This window comes from Leptonychotes weddellii, chromosome 16 (genome assembly GCF_054177405.1).
Source record: "Leptonychotes weddellii isolate Sample4059 chromosome 16, ASM5417740v2, whole genome shotgun sequence".
In the NCBI taxonomy this organism is placed as follows: Eukaryota; Metazoa; Chordata; class Mammalia; order Carnivora; family Phocidae; genus Leptonychotes; species Leptonychotes weddellii.
This window is the reverse complement of record NC_138384.1, coordinates 6,481,586-6,498,052: the sequence shown is the minus strand read 5'-3', so window position 1 is coordinate 6,498,052 and position 16,467 is coordinate 6,481,586. Positions and strand designations below refer to the sequence as shown.

Genomic DNA, 16,467 nt, shown 5'->3' with positions numbered 1-16,467 from the left:
ACAGCTTGGGACAAATGCCTTGGCAACATTGCAGATGGAAGTGTTAAGGAAGGGGATATTTGAGCAGAGACACACAGGATGGGAATAGGCCAGCCTCAGAGCCTTTGCACCTGCTTTGCCCTCTGCTTACAGTGCCCTTGCTTCTGAGCAGAATTAGGTTGCATTGCCAAGGGCCCAGACTGTCCTTTCCTCTGGTGGCCTTGGGCAGGTCACTTTCCTTCTCTGAGCCTTGTTTTCCTCTTCTGTCAACTAGGAATTGAACTAAACAAATCTCGGAGGGCCCCTGCAGTTCAACTGCTAGGATGCAGCAAATTTACCCCCTTTCCCAGCAAAAAGCTGCTATCATTCAAATAAGTTTCTGTTAATTATAAAATCGCATTTTGGAAAATTTGGAAAGTAGAGAAAAGTTTAAATGAGAAAATCGCATTTTGGAAAATTTGGAAAGTAGAGAAAAGTTTAAATGAGAAGCAGTCAGCCATAACAATAATTCTCAACCTGTAAACCCCATGAAGGCAGGGGCTTGGTCTTATTTCTCCTCCTCCATTGCCTAAACTGCACTCACTCCCAGTGGTAATAATTATTATTATCATTATTTTAAAAAGCAACAATGTAGGGGAGCCTGGTTGGCTCATTCGGTTAAGCATCTGACTTTTGGTTTTGGCTCGGGTCCTGATCTCAGGGTCATGAGATTGAGCCCTTCATTGGGCTCCTCGCTCAGCACAGCGTGTGCTTGAGATTCTCTCTCTGTCTCCCTGTGCCCCTCCCACTCACATGTGCATAATCTCTGTCTCCCTAAAATAAATAAATAAATCTTAAACAAACAAACAAACAAACAAACCAGGGTGCCTGGGTGGCTCAGTCGGTTAAATGTCTGCCTTTGGCTCAGGTCATGATCCCCGGGTCCTGGGATCAAGCCCCACGTCGCTTCTCCTTCTCCCTTTGCTGCTCCCCCTGCTTGAGCTTGCTCTCTCTCAAATAAGTAAATAATCTTTAAAACAACAACAACGTTATCAACTGCAACTAACATTTATTTAGCAGACTATTAACCAGACCCTCTTGTAAACCATTTGCATGGATTATTTAATCTGCACAATAACTTGGAGAAGTGTATACTCTTTGCATGATGCATCTACCATACCTTATTATACAGATAAGGACATAGAACTCCAGAGATAGTAATAGAAGCTCAATAAATATTTAATCAATTGTTTTAAATCCCTCTCCTGGGTTACCATGATGATGGTAAGGCACTGAATAAAATCTGATTATAAATTGAGACCAAGGGAATGCCCTCCATAGATCCTTCACTCCCAAGCAATTCTTATTGCCTGTTTGTTTTCATTTCAGCAGTGGTACATTTTCATAGGAGAAAATCCTGAAAATACAGATAAGTGTAGAAAAAGAAAGTCCCCATAATCCCACCGCCTGCTGTCTTGTTAATAACTGGTATATTTCCCCCAGGCTCTTTTCAGTGTAAGTTCTTTTTAAGCTGATTGAGTTCAGATTGCGTATGCAATTTACTCTAGTGCTTTTCTCGGTATTCTATCATGAGCATTTCCCATGTTATTATGAACTCTTTATAAATATCCTTTTAATGACTGATGCAGCTTTACACAGGTGAATCAGCCAGTATTTAAAAAGTGAGAACCTACCAATACATTAATTTCACCTGTGAAAGATAAGGTAGCCCAGAGTAGGAAAAAAGAGCCAGGAGTTTTGGGACCCCCGTCCTACTACCTACCAGCTACGAGGTCTCAGAGAATAAGAATAAAAATACCAACAATATGATAGCTGCTTCCTGTGGTTCACGTAAGGCCAGAACAAGACGACATCCACTAAAGCACTTTTTTTTTTTTTAATGTACACAGTAAAGCAAGTGTTTGCTCTGGATAACCAGTTTTCAATTTTTTTTTTTTTTTGAAAACTGATTCAGGATGCAGAAGTGGGCTCAAATTTAATCAAACTGGCATCTACAACAGCAAGAGCCCTGAAGGAAAAAGATGACCAAGTCTACTGCCAGCCACTGTTGCTTTATGAAGGTAAAATGCATTCTCTTTGCAGATGCTTAGGGAAGGAGCAGGCTTTCGTGAATTCCCGTGCGCCTTCTCTGTACCTCCTTCTGATGCAGAGGAGCTGTGCACCGACAAGGGACAAACAGGAAGACTCTTGGGGTGCCCCAGTGGAAAACATTTGGGGACAGTTCTCTTTCATATATCTTCAAACAGCTCCCAGGAAGGTACTGGGGCGGGGGTGGTCATTGGACCAGATGACTTTCACGGCTGGCCTCTATAAACGCGCCGATTTATTGAACGCTGACTTACTGAACGGGAACAGTGTGTTTGCATTTCCACTTCTACACCTTCAAAATATCCTGCAGAACAGGGGCCATCAGCCCTATCTGACAGAGGAGGAGATGGCTCAGAAAGGCTGTGCTCCACACAGTGTAAACCCCTCCAATAAGAGTCGCACCCGTGAGAGCCGGGATTCTCAATCTGGGCACCCCTGATATTTGGGGCTGGGTCGTGCTTTGTGCGGGGGGCCGCCGTGTAGGATATTGAGCAAAACCTCTGGCCTTGACCCACCAGATGCCTGTAGCACCCGCACCCTGAATTGGAATAACCAAAAATATGTCCAGACATTGCCAATGTCCGGTGGGGGCACCATCACCCTGATGGAGAACCACTGCCCTAGAATATAAGCCTGTGACGCGGGGACTATGTTTCTGTGCTCGGTGTATCCCCAGCATGTGATAGAAGTGTGGCTTTGAGGGGTCTGTCCTCAACACAGGCGTGGAATGAATGGTCTTGTCCGGGACACTCAGCTAGAGGGTGGCCAGGCATGGGTCTGCTTTGCTCGCCTGTTGGCTCCCGCCAGGTTCACACATCTGGAAGGACACTGTCCTGGGGACTTTGTTAGGACAACCCCAGATTTGCCCATAAGAACCACTGCTATAAAGTAGCATCCTAGGATCCTGTAACAGGTTCTGTGTGGCACCCCAGGCGCTGGGGGTCCTTGGAAGTAAATATATAGATCTTGGTAATAGTTCTTTTTTTTTTTTTTTAAAGATTTTATTTATTTATTTGGCAGAGAGAGTGAGAGCGCACACCAGCAGGTGGAATGGCAGGCAGAGGGAGAGGGAGAAGCAGGCTCCCCGCCAAGCAGAGAGCCGCACATAGCACTTGATCCCAGGACTCTGGGATTACGACCGGAGCTGAAGGCAGACACTTAACTGACTGAGCACCCAGGCGCCCCTTGGTCCCAGTTCTTAAGGCATTGACTTGCATCTCCACTCACTTGCCACATCGGGCAGATGGAGGGTTAAAACGTTATGGTCTTTTTTGTATCGGGGAAGAGAATTCTCGCTTACTGTGGCAATCTTGGGCAATCCTGAAAAGTATAGCAATAGATAGATCCCTCATAATCCCTTCACCCATGGCAACCCTTTGGAAATACCCATTGTCTCTCTGTCATGTACGGGGTGCTTGGCATATGCCAGGCCCTCTTCTAGAGCTTCCCAGACCTCACCCCAACAGTCTCATCCCGTTATCCTTGACATTAGATGAGTTCACACACATAGAGTGCTTCACCAAGGGCCTGGCCCATAGTGAGAGTCCAGCACAAGGTAGAAGTTATTAGAACAACTCTGGGAGGCAGGTGTTGGCACATGTCATTCTTGTTTTAGAACTGAGGACAGCAAACTGAGGATAATTCCATAACTTGCCCAAAGATAGGAAGCAGAGCCAAGATCTGAACCCAGGTCTCTCAGACTCAAAAACCCTTAACCTCTGCATTTATAGTTTTACACAATGCATACCATACCATCTAGAATATTCTGAAATGGCTTCTTCCACTGAATGAATATAGCCTGAGAATTTCTGCACATCCTGAAGATTCTTCAAGAGCATGGTTTCAATAGCCTCACAGAATTTACAGGGATAAATCCTATTTTACTTGACCAAGTTCCTGAGGCTAGTCATTGACAGGGTGGAGGTTGGGGGGAGTTGGTCCCCAGACCAGGTTTCAGGTACAGGAGCACCATGGGAAGTCTCAGACCTACTCTGGGGGCAACTGTGGGCACCTTTTTCTGATTTCTGTATGTGGGTGGTCCCTCCAGTTCACAGTCACTGTGGCCTGTCTCTTGAAAATTTCATGATTATTTGTCTGTGGGCCTGGACATCTTCCCACCTCAACAGGCCATTCCCCTGCACTCCTCCCAAGCCCAGTAACCACTCATGCCCTGGGTCTTTTTCAGAAGGGCTTTGTGTGGCATATTTTCCATGCCTGCTTCCTCTTTTCTTGGACATTATATTTTCACCAGCAGTTGGCTCTGACTGCTTGGAATATTCCATAAGAGGGGGAATTTTCATTTCAGCCCTCAGACTTAGAAATTTAATTTGACACAACAGGCATATATGTATGCATGTACATGGACAAAATATTTAGGTTTTTTAATTACAAAAGTAAAAGGCATAACAAGAATTTCATGTAATGAGAAACCTACAGTATACAATATAAAATATAAACTATAAGGAAGTTATTACCCCAGCAATGCTTCCAAACCTTTTCTCTACATCTGTAACATAGTGAGGATAATACTATAACCAGCCTTTTACACTTTGTCTTATGATATGGACACTTTCCCATGTTATTAAAATTCTTTGTAAACATTAGTTTTACTTAGGTTATTATGTGAATTCACCAGATTTATTTAACTATTCCCCATGGACACCCCTTTCCACAGCTTCAGAAGTTTTTTTCCACACTCCCATACACGTGCATGCACACAAGTACTTTTTTTTTTTTAAAGAGCTCTAAAAAAATTGCAGTAGCCTCTGATTTTAATCATGCAATTCTTTTTGATTTCTATCTTGGATAATTAAAGATGCTTATACATTTAAAAAACTAGGTCTCTCTTTCCTTGCTCCTGAACCTTCTAATAGAGCCAGGGTAATTATCAGAGTTTCCCTCCCCCTGCCCTGTTACCAACCTTGATCTAATCCAGGGCCTGAAGCAAGTTCAGGGATCCTGGACTGGGAGCTGTTTTTGTGGACAGGATGCCCAGCCTGGCATGAAGGGTGGATGCTCCCAGCCTTCAGTGATGGGGGCTTCATTGGCCATGTCATTCTCTTCAGGCTTAGAGCTGCCTCGGATTAATTACGCTCACAACGGAAAGCCATACCGCTATGTCTTTGCTGCTGAAGTTCAGTGGAGTCCCATCCCAACCAAGGTACTGATCCCTATGTGACTTGGGCTGGCGCCCCCTACAATGATTGTGTCTGCCTGCAAAGCTCAACTCTAGGTTCTTGGGCTGGGTGACCTTGATCAGAAAAGGGAGGTCCCTTTGGGGCAGAGGGCAGATCAGAGAGTGAAGTCCACTTGGGACAGAATACAATGGAAGCAATGATGGGCAATCCAAGAGAGGCAGCCCTATCTGATGGACTGAAGCACAGCAAAGAGGTCACAGCTGTAGGTCATCCACTGATTTCTTTATTCAGTACATGTTTATGGAGCACCAACCGTGTGCTACAGCATGGTGGCAGTGAGGATAAGAAAGTGATAGGACGATCCCAGTCCCTGCCCTCAAGGAACTCACCCTTTCAAGCAGAGGGCTGAAACTTGGAGCATTTAGTTATTGTTATTTGTTACTATTTGTTGAACACTTACTGTATCCCAGGGACTATGCTAAGTGTACAGACATCACTTGTCTTTAATATCTTCATTTTTAATAATAAATGGAATATCTTTTCTGAAAAATGGAAGCAGTGCAGAAATGTACAAAGCAAAAAATTAAGGTTCATACACACACACACACTCCCCACTAATCCCACACACTAAGGGGAAACAGGTCTATTAGGGATTAAGAGAAATCCAGGGACTTGCACTTTTAAAAGAACAAAAGGATCATATCACACTTTAAATGTTTGCATTGAATACATTCACTGAACACATACAAAAATTGCAATGTAACGCCAAATGCCAGATAAATTCAAGATTTTTTTTGAACAACCATTTTTATTCCATAAGATTCAAAACATTTTATGAAAGAATACATGAAAACTCTTTTTAATGAGTGTTTCTTATGATATTTAAAGTCAAGAAGTCATCCTTGAAAGTCTGAATCATCCTAGGGTGCCTGGGTGGCTCAGTCAGGATTTTTATTTGTAAAAATTCAGTATGCAGTGTCAGCTGTTGGATGGCAGGAGGACCTTTGCTTAAAGATGGAGGAGGAAGCTAGCTGCTTTCATTTCTGCTGTTATACTGACCCCAGGTAGATGTCATTTGGAGTCTACGCTGGAGGGGCTTGAACCCCTCTGTCTGCAGGCATTGATGTCATCGGTTCCCAGGGAATGAGCATGTTCTCCAACAAGTTACTCATATGTCTTTCCTCTTTGGATGTACAGATACTGAAATAGGATGTTCTCACAAAGTCATCCTTAAAATGGGGACAGGAGCACTGCTGGCCAGCAGAACCCGTTTGTACCCACACCGGGTGCCAAGGACGAGGATGACGGTAAGACTCCAGGTAGGGGAGCCTGCTTGCTGCACTATGTTTGTGATCACCCCTCAGAGACATTGTTTGGGGGCAGCGACCCTCCCTCTACAACCCCCACATGACAGAGCTGGTAGAACCAGGCTTTGAAACCCAGGTCTGAGTCCAAAGCGGTGAGGTTAAGGAGTCCCTCAAAACACCCTCACTTCTGACACCAATTGCAAGTTGAGGGGTCGCCAAGACCACCCTCTGTTTCGATAGAAGGACTCACAGAATACACTGAAATCTGTTCTATTCATGGTTATGGTTTGTCATAGTGAAAGGTTGCAAATTGAAAGAAAACACACTCATGGGACAGAATCCAGGAGAATTCCATTCCCGGAGTATCTGGTTGTCCCTGGAGGTCACAGCCCACCCCAACTCCTCCAACAATACCCATGGAATGTCACCAACCAGGGAAGCTCACCCAAGCCTTCATGTCAGAGCTTTTTAGGGGCTTGGGCATGTAGACATGGTTGGTTGACTATGTGGTTGACCTTTAGCCTTCAGTCCCTCTGGAGGTCAAGCTGACATCTAATTCACTTTGCTAGGATAGATCATCAGGCTGGCCCCAGATAAATAAAGACATTCCTATGAGGCAGGACATTACGAGGGCTTAGAGTCACCTCCCAGGAGCAAAGATCAGACCTCCTTTTGGGAGACATTAAATTGTTTACTACACAAAAGCTCACTTCCTTTCCACTTTAAAATTCATTGCAATGGCTGACAGAATTCTTAAACCTCTAAGCAGGTATCTTCTGTACGGAGCACCTGTAAGTGCAGATTTGTGGCCCACCTCTCTTTTCTAGATTTCCATATGACCAAATGGTCTTTTCCCTCCTTGACTCTGCCTTTGTCCCAGAAATCCCTGCCCATACTCCTGGGGATGCTAAGTAGGGCAACCAGAACCATGGGTGGGGCTGCCCCCCTGAGCTGCCAACTGTTTCCCTTAGGTGAGAAGGAGTGGTTTTCTGCCTGGGCCGTGTCTTCCTACTGATCCTGCATGGCATGGCACACCAGGACCCCACATTACCGTCACCTCTGAGGTGGGGTATTGTTGGTAGCACCTCCTGCTGAAGCTGGCCTCCTACTGGGCAGGCCCAGGGCTTCCCCTACATTCTCTTGTGGGCAGGGAATAGCAATGTCTTCATTTCACCAAAGGAGAGGCTGAGAGAATGATGCAACTTACCTAAGGCCACACACCCAGTGCCTACAGAGTTAGGATTTTAATCTAAGCCAATCTGACTTCAGTTACGCTCAACCACCCTGAGACCCAGGAGACCTTGGGAGGAATCACGAGTAGTTGCTGGAAGTTTAGGGGCATTATTTCGTTTAATCCTATATCCCTTGAGAGTGAGTACTTAGAATATGTCCATTTTATAGAGGGAAAGGCCAGGGCTACCAACGTGCTGCCTGTGCATAAAGTGGATTGGGCTCATTTGAATGTTGTTGAGTGCAGCTAGTCTGAGTTTAGCTAAGTGCCGTATATTAGTCTAAATGCAGCATCAAAACTGATTCTCTGTAATCAGACTTTCTAAATAGTAGGCAAATAGCCTTTCTCCAATGCATGCAATACTTTACAAAATGCTTTCATTATTCACCATGCAAGAGATTCTCTGAGCAACCCTGGGAGGGCAGGGAGGATTCTCCTTACTCTGCAGATGAATGGACTAAGGTTCGGAGAGGTAAAAGGACTGGCCCCGGCAGGGCTGGAACCAGGTCTTCTGATTCCTACTTCCCTGACCTTTCCCTTCTGCTCTCACAGAATCTCAAAGTCATGTTCCTTTTGTTTGGATTCCATACTTACTTCAAAGAGGACAGGGAGATATAGCTGAGAAACTTATCCCTCCAGCTGCAGGAAATTCAAGTCCGCGCTTTTACAAAGTGTCTCTTTTTGTTTCCCCAAAGGGATTATCCTATCAGCCATCGTCTCTACCGATCCCCAAAGGCAGCCTTTTCTGCTTATTCTGGATGCCAAAAGTTTTACAGAATTGGCTCGTACATCCATTGATGTAGAGATGCACCTGGATCTCCATGGGTTATTCATCCCGGACACAGACTGGGACAAGAGGAAGCAGGCCCCTTCCCGGGAAGAGCGGGACGGGGCACCAGATTGCCTCGTGGCCCCTCAGAGCTGACTGGGTTGGGGCCTGGGCCCTGGGCCCTGGGCAGAACCGCTCCACTGGCAGGCTCCCACAGGACTCCAGGCTTGCTCCCTCTCTGAGTGAAGGGGAGGTCCTTCATTTCGCTTTGCACTTATTCTTTGTGTGACTGCTTTGAGACAAAGGTATGGAAATAGTGCTTGTCAGTATCTTTTCTTTCAACTTATTTTGGCTATAAAAACCTTATTTGAAAGTGGATCAAATGTTTATTGATTAGCTCAAGCACTTCTAAGAAAGCCCTTTTCCTTTATTATAATGATGGTGACCAGAAATTGTATTAAGTCACATAATCCTCCTTCTTAGAATGGGCAACCACTGGCATCTCAGAGACGAGTAAATATTTATCACTGCTCCTTCCTGCCGCCCCTTCTCTCCCTCTTTCCAGTAGACTAGCTTGTGCGTCTAGGAGTTCTAACTTTCTCCACCATGCCCTGTTAGTAAATTGTGTGGCCAGGAAGGCATATTGCTTTGTGGTCATTCCATGCAAAGCATGGCATAATTTAAAATAATAAAAACTTCAAAGTCTGTTCCAACCTTATTTAATTTTTGCATGGCTTCTTTCCTCTCAAGTTCTTCTATGGCAATAAAATAGAAGAGCTGGCCAGTTTGTAGCCTGTTAGATGCCCCATTGTACACCCAGTGGGACAGCAGATTGGTGTGGGCATCCCCCTTTGCAGGAGGGGGTGGCGGGCTGGCCGCTGACCCAACTAACCATGGTCAGGGGGCTAGAATCCAGGATTGAGGCCCAGGCCTGGGCTGGTATGAGGAGTTCTTGCTGAGAACTGGGGCAGTGAGCCATGCCAGTGTCTGTGGTTCCCCAAGTAGGTTCCCCAAGCTGAATGTGCTGCCAGGATGGGCCAGGTGTTTGCACAGGGATGAAAGGAGGTTGGTGGTGGCGATGGTGGAAGCTGGGAACAAGCCAAGAAGGGTCCCACGTGAGCACCGGGAACCCCCATAGATAGTTGAGTCTCACCTTTGTAGTCTAGTGGGTGCCTGGTTTAGGACCCAAAGGCAGGCTGAATAATTCCAATGTACCCATGTCATAGGGTCAGGGGAGCTGGGAGTCCACCCTTATTCTGCACCTGCCTCCTGCCCTAAGTCTGGATTTCATTTGGTTACTGGTAGGGATTCAATGGCATGTCTCAAAGACAGGAAGGAATCTCCGGTGACACTGCATGGAGTACCCCAGAGGGCAGACCTCTCAAGGATGGTCTTGGCTTTTGCCCTCTGCCCACCATGAAGCCATACTTAGCTCCCACTCAAATGGAGGCTCCATCAGGTCTGGGGGTTGGGTTTTGTTTGGGGGGTGTTTTTTTGGACATTTTTATTGGAATAATTGTAGATTCATGTATAATTCTAAGAAATAATACAAAAAAGATCCTGCATGGACTTTACCTGGTTTTCCCAATAGTAGCATTATAGTACAGTATTGCAACCAGGAGGCTCCTGACATTGATTCAATCCACAGATCTTTTTCAGATCTCCCAGTTTTACTTGTACACATTACTATGTGTGTTTAGCTCTATGCAATTTTATCATATGTGTAAATTCCTATATCCACCACCACAGTCAAGATATTGAATGGCATTCGTGTGTGGTGATTTTTTTTACCACTATACCAACTTTCTCCCACCATGACCCTCCCACCCCATCCCTAGCCCCTGGCAAGCACCATTTCTAAAATTCTGTCATTTCAAAACTGTTATATAAATGGAATCACCAGTATTAACTTTTGAGGATTGACGTTTCCTAGCAGAATTGCTTGAAGATTCATCCATGTTGTTCTGTGTTGGGTGCGTTTTTGTTCACTACTGTATCCTCAGCACCTAGAACACTGCTTGGTGCATGACAGGCTCTCAATAAATATTTGTTGAGTGAATGCATGAGTGAATTCCTTCAACAAACAGGTTGTTGGTGGATAGTATACCAACAAGAAATGGATATTTCCCTAATGATCTCTTGGGACGACGAAGAAGACAATTCACAGGGAACCCAATGACAGCACCCAAGACTCCCCACGCAGGTTCCTCTCCCTGCCATCCCTGATCCCTCCTTTCTCTCTTTCCCTGTCAGTTCCTCAAAACCCCTCTCCCGTCCCAGCATTTCCATTTCACTCTTGGCTTCTAGATCACATTAAACAAAACCTGACCCCCGGAAATGGCAGAATGAAGACCATCTCTGCTTCCTTTGGGGATCCCAGCACCTCCAGCCTTCATGAGATCAACTGGGAGGAAATGCCAGCTATGGTGGCTTAAGAAAAATGTGACTGAGGTTTGCATTCAGAGAGCAGGAGTGGAAAAGAGGCAACAAATGTGACACTCACCTACTCATTATTCTGCTTCAGACGTTTGAGAAGAGGGTAGAATTAAGAAATGCTTCTCCCACCCCTATTCTACTCAACTCCAATTGCCAAACAGTATCCAGACCCACTCACAAGAAAGGGTGCAGTTCTGCAGGGAAGAAAAATATGCCTGTGGTTTGTTTACCTTGTTTAAGATGACTGGTGAGATACCAGACTGATGAGGAAGACTGGCACACCAAATCTTTTTTTCTCAGTTTCAAAAACACCAAAGGTCAATGACAGGATACCCGATTTATCTTGATCCTTAACGCCATCGTGTTTCATTACACACAGGTCAGGGTAATTAGCTCAAAAGGCCACGGGAGCTAAGGCACATGTGCCTTTCTTGAAGGCACCACAAGACGGTGCGTCTTCCCCTCCGAGCCTTCCTTGTTATGCTTCAAGTGGGTGTAACACATGACCAGGAAGTTCTGCAGGAACAATCACTCAGATTTGTTTATTGCTTTGATAAAGCCACAGAATTTCACAAGTGCTCTGAGATGTGTCAGCTACTCAGTAAGCCCTCAAATGTTTGCTGACCCACTAACTTTTTCCTTCAAAGGTCTTTCTAATTTGATTCCAGTTCAGGAATAAGCTGGATGTATTCTTGGAAAAATCAACTCACAAAACATCTAAGTGCTTTCGAGCTACATCCCCATTACTGGTTCACACTCACTTCCTCCCAAAATTATGGAGCGTCGGGCTGACTCCATTAAGAAGGTGGCTGGTCCAGGTTAAGTACAAACACCTTTGATCACTTCTTAAGTTGTTTAAAGACTGGGTGGTGTTTAAATGGCCAAGGGAAGTCTTTCCCATGGCAAATCAGGACACGCAGACAGAAGAGTCATTCCTAGCTTCCTCATCAACAGGGATGAGACCTGTGGCCTCTACAGCTCAACTTCCTTCTAGGTGTTTGGCCCGGCCACCAGGTGCAGACAGACACACACACACACACACACACAATCGGCTGCACCAGCTGCTGGGCCACATCAGGAAACAGTCCCTTGAGGTCAAGCACCAGCAAAGAAGCTGGGGATATTCTTGGACAAGGCGAGCACCGTGTTGGGCAGAGTGGGGATGAGCCAGCCTTCTTTCCTCTTGGTGATCAGGAAAGGCTTCCCAGTAGCGTGTGCCTTCAGGAACTGCCTGAATGTTTGGAGGGAGCACCTGGCAAAGTGCTGGTCCTTACAGGCTGATAGTGTAGCTCAGGAAAAGGATTTGGGGACAGGTGTGGGTTGACTGAACAAAGCAGGTGGAGAGTGACTTCCCCCAAGAAAGAGCGGTTGAAAGAGTTACAGAATTAGGCAAATTTTTTTGTGTGTCATTATAAAAATCATGTATGTTCATCATAGAGCACCTGGTTACATTAAAAAAGAAATGAGAAAGGGCGCCTGGGTGGCTCAGTTGGTTAAGCGACTGCCTTCGGCTCAGGTCATGATCCTGGAGTCCCGGGATCGAGTCCCGCATCGGGCTCCCTGCTCGGCAGGGAGTATGCTTCTCCCTCTGACCCTCCTCCCTCTCATGCTGTCTCTCATTCTCTCTGTCTCAAATAAATAAATAAAATCTTAAAAAAAAAAAAAAAAAGAAAAGAAATGAGAAAGACATCCATTGTCCCACTATCAAGAGAAAACCCCTGAAATCATTCTGGTGTGGGTTTTTTTTCAGTATTTAAAATATTTTTGTGCATAACATATATAGTAGCAATTGGTTTGTAACCTACCCACTAGTTTATAACCTGCTTCTTTCACCAAACATATAATACAGGTATTTTCTTAAAGTACTAAATTCTTCTAATGGGAGCACGTTACTTCATCTTTGGGACATGGCATGATGTACACTATCCTACTTCTGGACATTTAGGCTGTTTCCAATTTTTGACTATTATAAATAATGCCAGATGAGTAATTTTGCACACACGTTTCTAGAGCTGACCCCTCCCCCAGCTCTGTATTTAAGTGGTTATTATTGTGATTTTCTTTGGCTAGATTCCCAACTTGGTATTTCAGAGCCAAAGAGTAGAAAAACAAGGTTTGGTGTGTTCTTTGAAAGGTCTAGGGTTTTGGCTTGACTCAGAGGAAACTGAGAAGTCATTACAGAATCCAAGAGGCTCACATGGTCAAAGTGGCTGGAGGTCACAGAAAAAGAAGGGGGTACATGGTAATATAACTTTCGTCCAAATCCTCCCTTCCTCTTCTTCCCTATTCCACCTCCTCCACATCTTTCCACTCCGTGCAGACACATGCTCTTTTCCAGGTATATATTCACTTCAGGCACTCATTCATCCATTCAGTGATAACCAAGACTGTGTTGGCATTTAATGGTGAGCAGAGCTAGCACCTCAGCTGTCCTCAGGGAACATGTGGCGCCCTGAAGGACACAGCACCAGGGAGACAGACGGACACCATTCAGTGGAGTGGTGATAAGAAACAGGAACACCCCAGGGGACACCCAATGCTGTCTTGAAAACCAGGGATGGCTGATATGGGAAGGATGGCAGCAGGGAACTAGGGGAAATGGGCGATTCCAGTGCTGAGGCCTGGAATCAGGGGAGAAGTTGGGAAATTTAGAAAACTTCAACTGTGAGGTAGAAGCTGGGCAGGAAAGGCAAGTTTCAGCCAGATCCCCAATTTATCTGTACTCAGGTAAGAAATGGAATTGGCACTAACTAAAGAGAAATCTCCAGTGGCCTCTTCAAGGACAATCAAGGACTGATAGTCATTCTTCTTTCTATTCTATTTTTTTTAAGATTTTATTTATTTATTTGAAAGAGGTGGGTAGGGGCAGAGGGAGAGAGAATCTCCAGCAGACTCTGCCCTCAGCACAGAGCCTGATGCGGGGCTCAATTTCACGACCCTGAGATCATGACTGAACCGAAATCAAGAGTCGGGTGCTTAACTGACTAAGCCACCCAGGTGCCCCAATAATACTTTTTTGAGATCTAATTCACATACCATAAAATTCACTCATATAAAGTATACAATTCAATGGTTTTTAGTATATTCAGTGCGGTGTAACAATCACCACTAACTTTAGAACATTTTCATCACCCCCAAAAGAAACCCTATCCGCATTAGCAGTCTCTCCTTCTGCACCCCCACCCCCAATTCTAGACAAACACAAGTCCATTTTCTATCTCTGTGGATTTGCCTCTTCTGGATATTTCATATAAATTGAATCACACAAGGTTTGGGGTTTTTGTGACTGACTTCTTTCACATAGCATAATGTTTTCAAGGTTTGTTTATGCTTTTGCATGAATCAACACTTCATTCGTTTTGTGGCCAAATAATAGTCCCTTGTATGAATACTCCACGTTTTGTCTATCCGTCCATCAGGTGATAGACATCTTGGTTGTTTCCTCTCTTTGGCTATTGTGAATAATGCTGCTACGAACATCATGTGGACATATGTTTTCATTCCTCTTAAGTATATTTCTAGGAGTGAAATTGTTTTGTCATATGATCACTCTGTGTTTAACATTTTGAGGAACTGCCAAGCTGCTTTTCAAAGTGGCTGCACCATTTTACATTCCACCAGAAATATATGAGAGTTTCCATCTGTCCACATCCTTCCTAACCTGTTACTGTCTGCTGTTTTTATATTAGCCATTCTAGATATAATGAAGTGGTATCTTGTGGTTTTCATTTGCATTTCCCTAATAACTAATGATGTTGAGCATCCTTCCATGTGCTTACTGGCCATGTGTATGTCTTCTTTGGAGAAATACCTACTCCAATCTTTTGCCACTTTTTTTTTTTTTAAATAGACTCCATGTCCAGCATGGAGACCAACGGGGGCTTGAACTCACAACCCTGAGATCAAGACCTGAGCTGAGATCAAGAGTCGGATGCTTAACCAACTGAGCCACCAGACACCCCTCTTTTGCCATTTTTAAACTGGGGTATTTGTCTTTTTATCGTTGAGTTGTAAGGGTTTTTTATATATTATAGATGTAAATCCCTTATCAAATATATGATTTGTAATATTTTCTCCCATTTTGTAGGTAGTCTTTATTTTCCTGATAGTGCCCTTTGAAGTACAAAGGTTTTAAAATTTTGATGAAGTCCAACTTATGTAATTTTTTTAATTTCTTCTACTTTTGGTGTCATATCCAAGAAACCATTACTAATCTACGGTCCCAAAGATCTACTCCTACGTTTGCTTCTATGAATATTATGGTTTTAGCACTTACATTTAGGTCTATGATCCATTTTGGGTTAATTTTTGCTTACAGTGTGAGGTAGGGGTCCTCCTTCACTCTTGCATATGGATATCCAGTGGTCCCAGCATAAAAGTCACTTTTTAGGGTTGATAAATCTTCCAGGCAGGGAAAAAAAAAAATGTATCACCTTTTCCTCCATCATTCCCTAGAAGATGTTTCCTTCAATCAGCAAGAAGAAACTGTAGGCAGCTCTTGGCTGATCCCAGCAAGGCCTTGGTTCACCAACAAGGAAACCAAGATGGAAGGCTCAGTCAGTAGTGCATGCCTTCTCTGCAGTGGAAATTTAATATCTTCCTGCATCTTCATTACTGGGCCCTGGCAAAGTTCCAGGTAAGTCCAGCATATGTATGCTTAATTTGGAGTCACAAGCTCTGGTGGGATTTTCTAGCATTTTCTTTCTTTGAGTACATCCACTGTGTTCCAGGAGGGCTGTAGATGGCTGGTCTTTCTAGAGATCCTAGCCCATCCCAGGAGGAAGGAGAGCTGGTGGATGGCTTTGGGGCTAGTGAAAAGCATGAGTTCCCTGATTTTGTCTTCAGTCTGCCATTTGGGTTGAACAAGCTAGAGACCTTAGCCTAGTTCAGGGTTTTTATTTTTTTTTAATTTTATTATGTTATGTTAGTCACCATACAATACATCATCAGTTTTTGATGTGGTGATCCATGATCCATTGTTTTCATATAACACCCAGTGCTCCACGCAATACGTGCCCTTCTTAATGCCCATCACCAGGCTAACCAATCCCTCCTCCCCAAACCCTGTTTGTTTCTCAGAGTCCATGGTCTCTCATGGTTCACCTCTCCCTCCGATTCCTCCCCCGTTCATTTTTCCCTTCCTTCTCCTAATGTCCTCCATTCTATTCCTTCTGTTCCACAAATAAGTGAAACCATATGATAATTGACTTTCTCCGCTTGACTTATTTCACTTAGCATAATCTCCTCCAGTCCCACCCATGTTCATCCTTTCTGATGGCTGAGTAATATTCCATTGTATATATGGACCACATCTTTATCCATTCATCTGTTGAAGGGCATCTCAGCTCTTTCCACAGTTTGGCTATTGCAGACATTGCTGCTATGAACATTGGGGTGCATATGGCCCTTCTTTTCACTACATCTGTGTCTTTGGGATAAATACCCAGGAGTGCAATTGCTGGGTCATAGGGTAGCTCTATTTTTAATTTTCTGAGGAACCTCCACACTGTTTTCCAAAGT

The 16,467-nt window shown here is 44.4% G+C and overlaps 1 protein-coding gene and 1 long non-coding RNA gene across 2 annotated transcripts in view; one reads left to right on the top strand and one right to left on the bottom strand.

The window, feature by feature from the left end:
- The window catches only part of BCO1 (beta-carotene oxygenase 1), a 56,290-nt gene extending 45,744 nt beyond the window's left edge, over positions 1-10,546 (top strand). The window contains 5 exon segments of the mRNA XM_081806327.1: positions 1,934-2,039; positions 5,133-5,227; positions 6,402-6,472; positions 6,474-6,511; positions 8,438-10,546. Coding sequence (XP_081662453.1) covers positions 1,934-2,039; positions 5,133-5,227; positions 6,402-6,472; positions 6,474-6,511; positions 8,438-8,667 — 540 coding nt within the window. The 3' untranslated portion in view covers positions 8,668-10,546.
- LOC145717516 (uncharacterized) overlaps positions 1-16,467 on the bottom strand; it is a 43,419-nt gene that overhangs the window by 12,499 nt on the left and 14,453 nt on the right. The gene's annotated exons all lie outside the window — the stretch shown is intronic.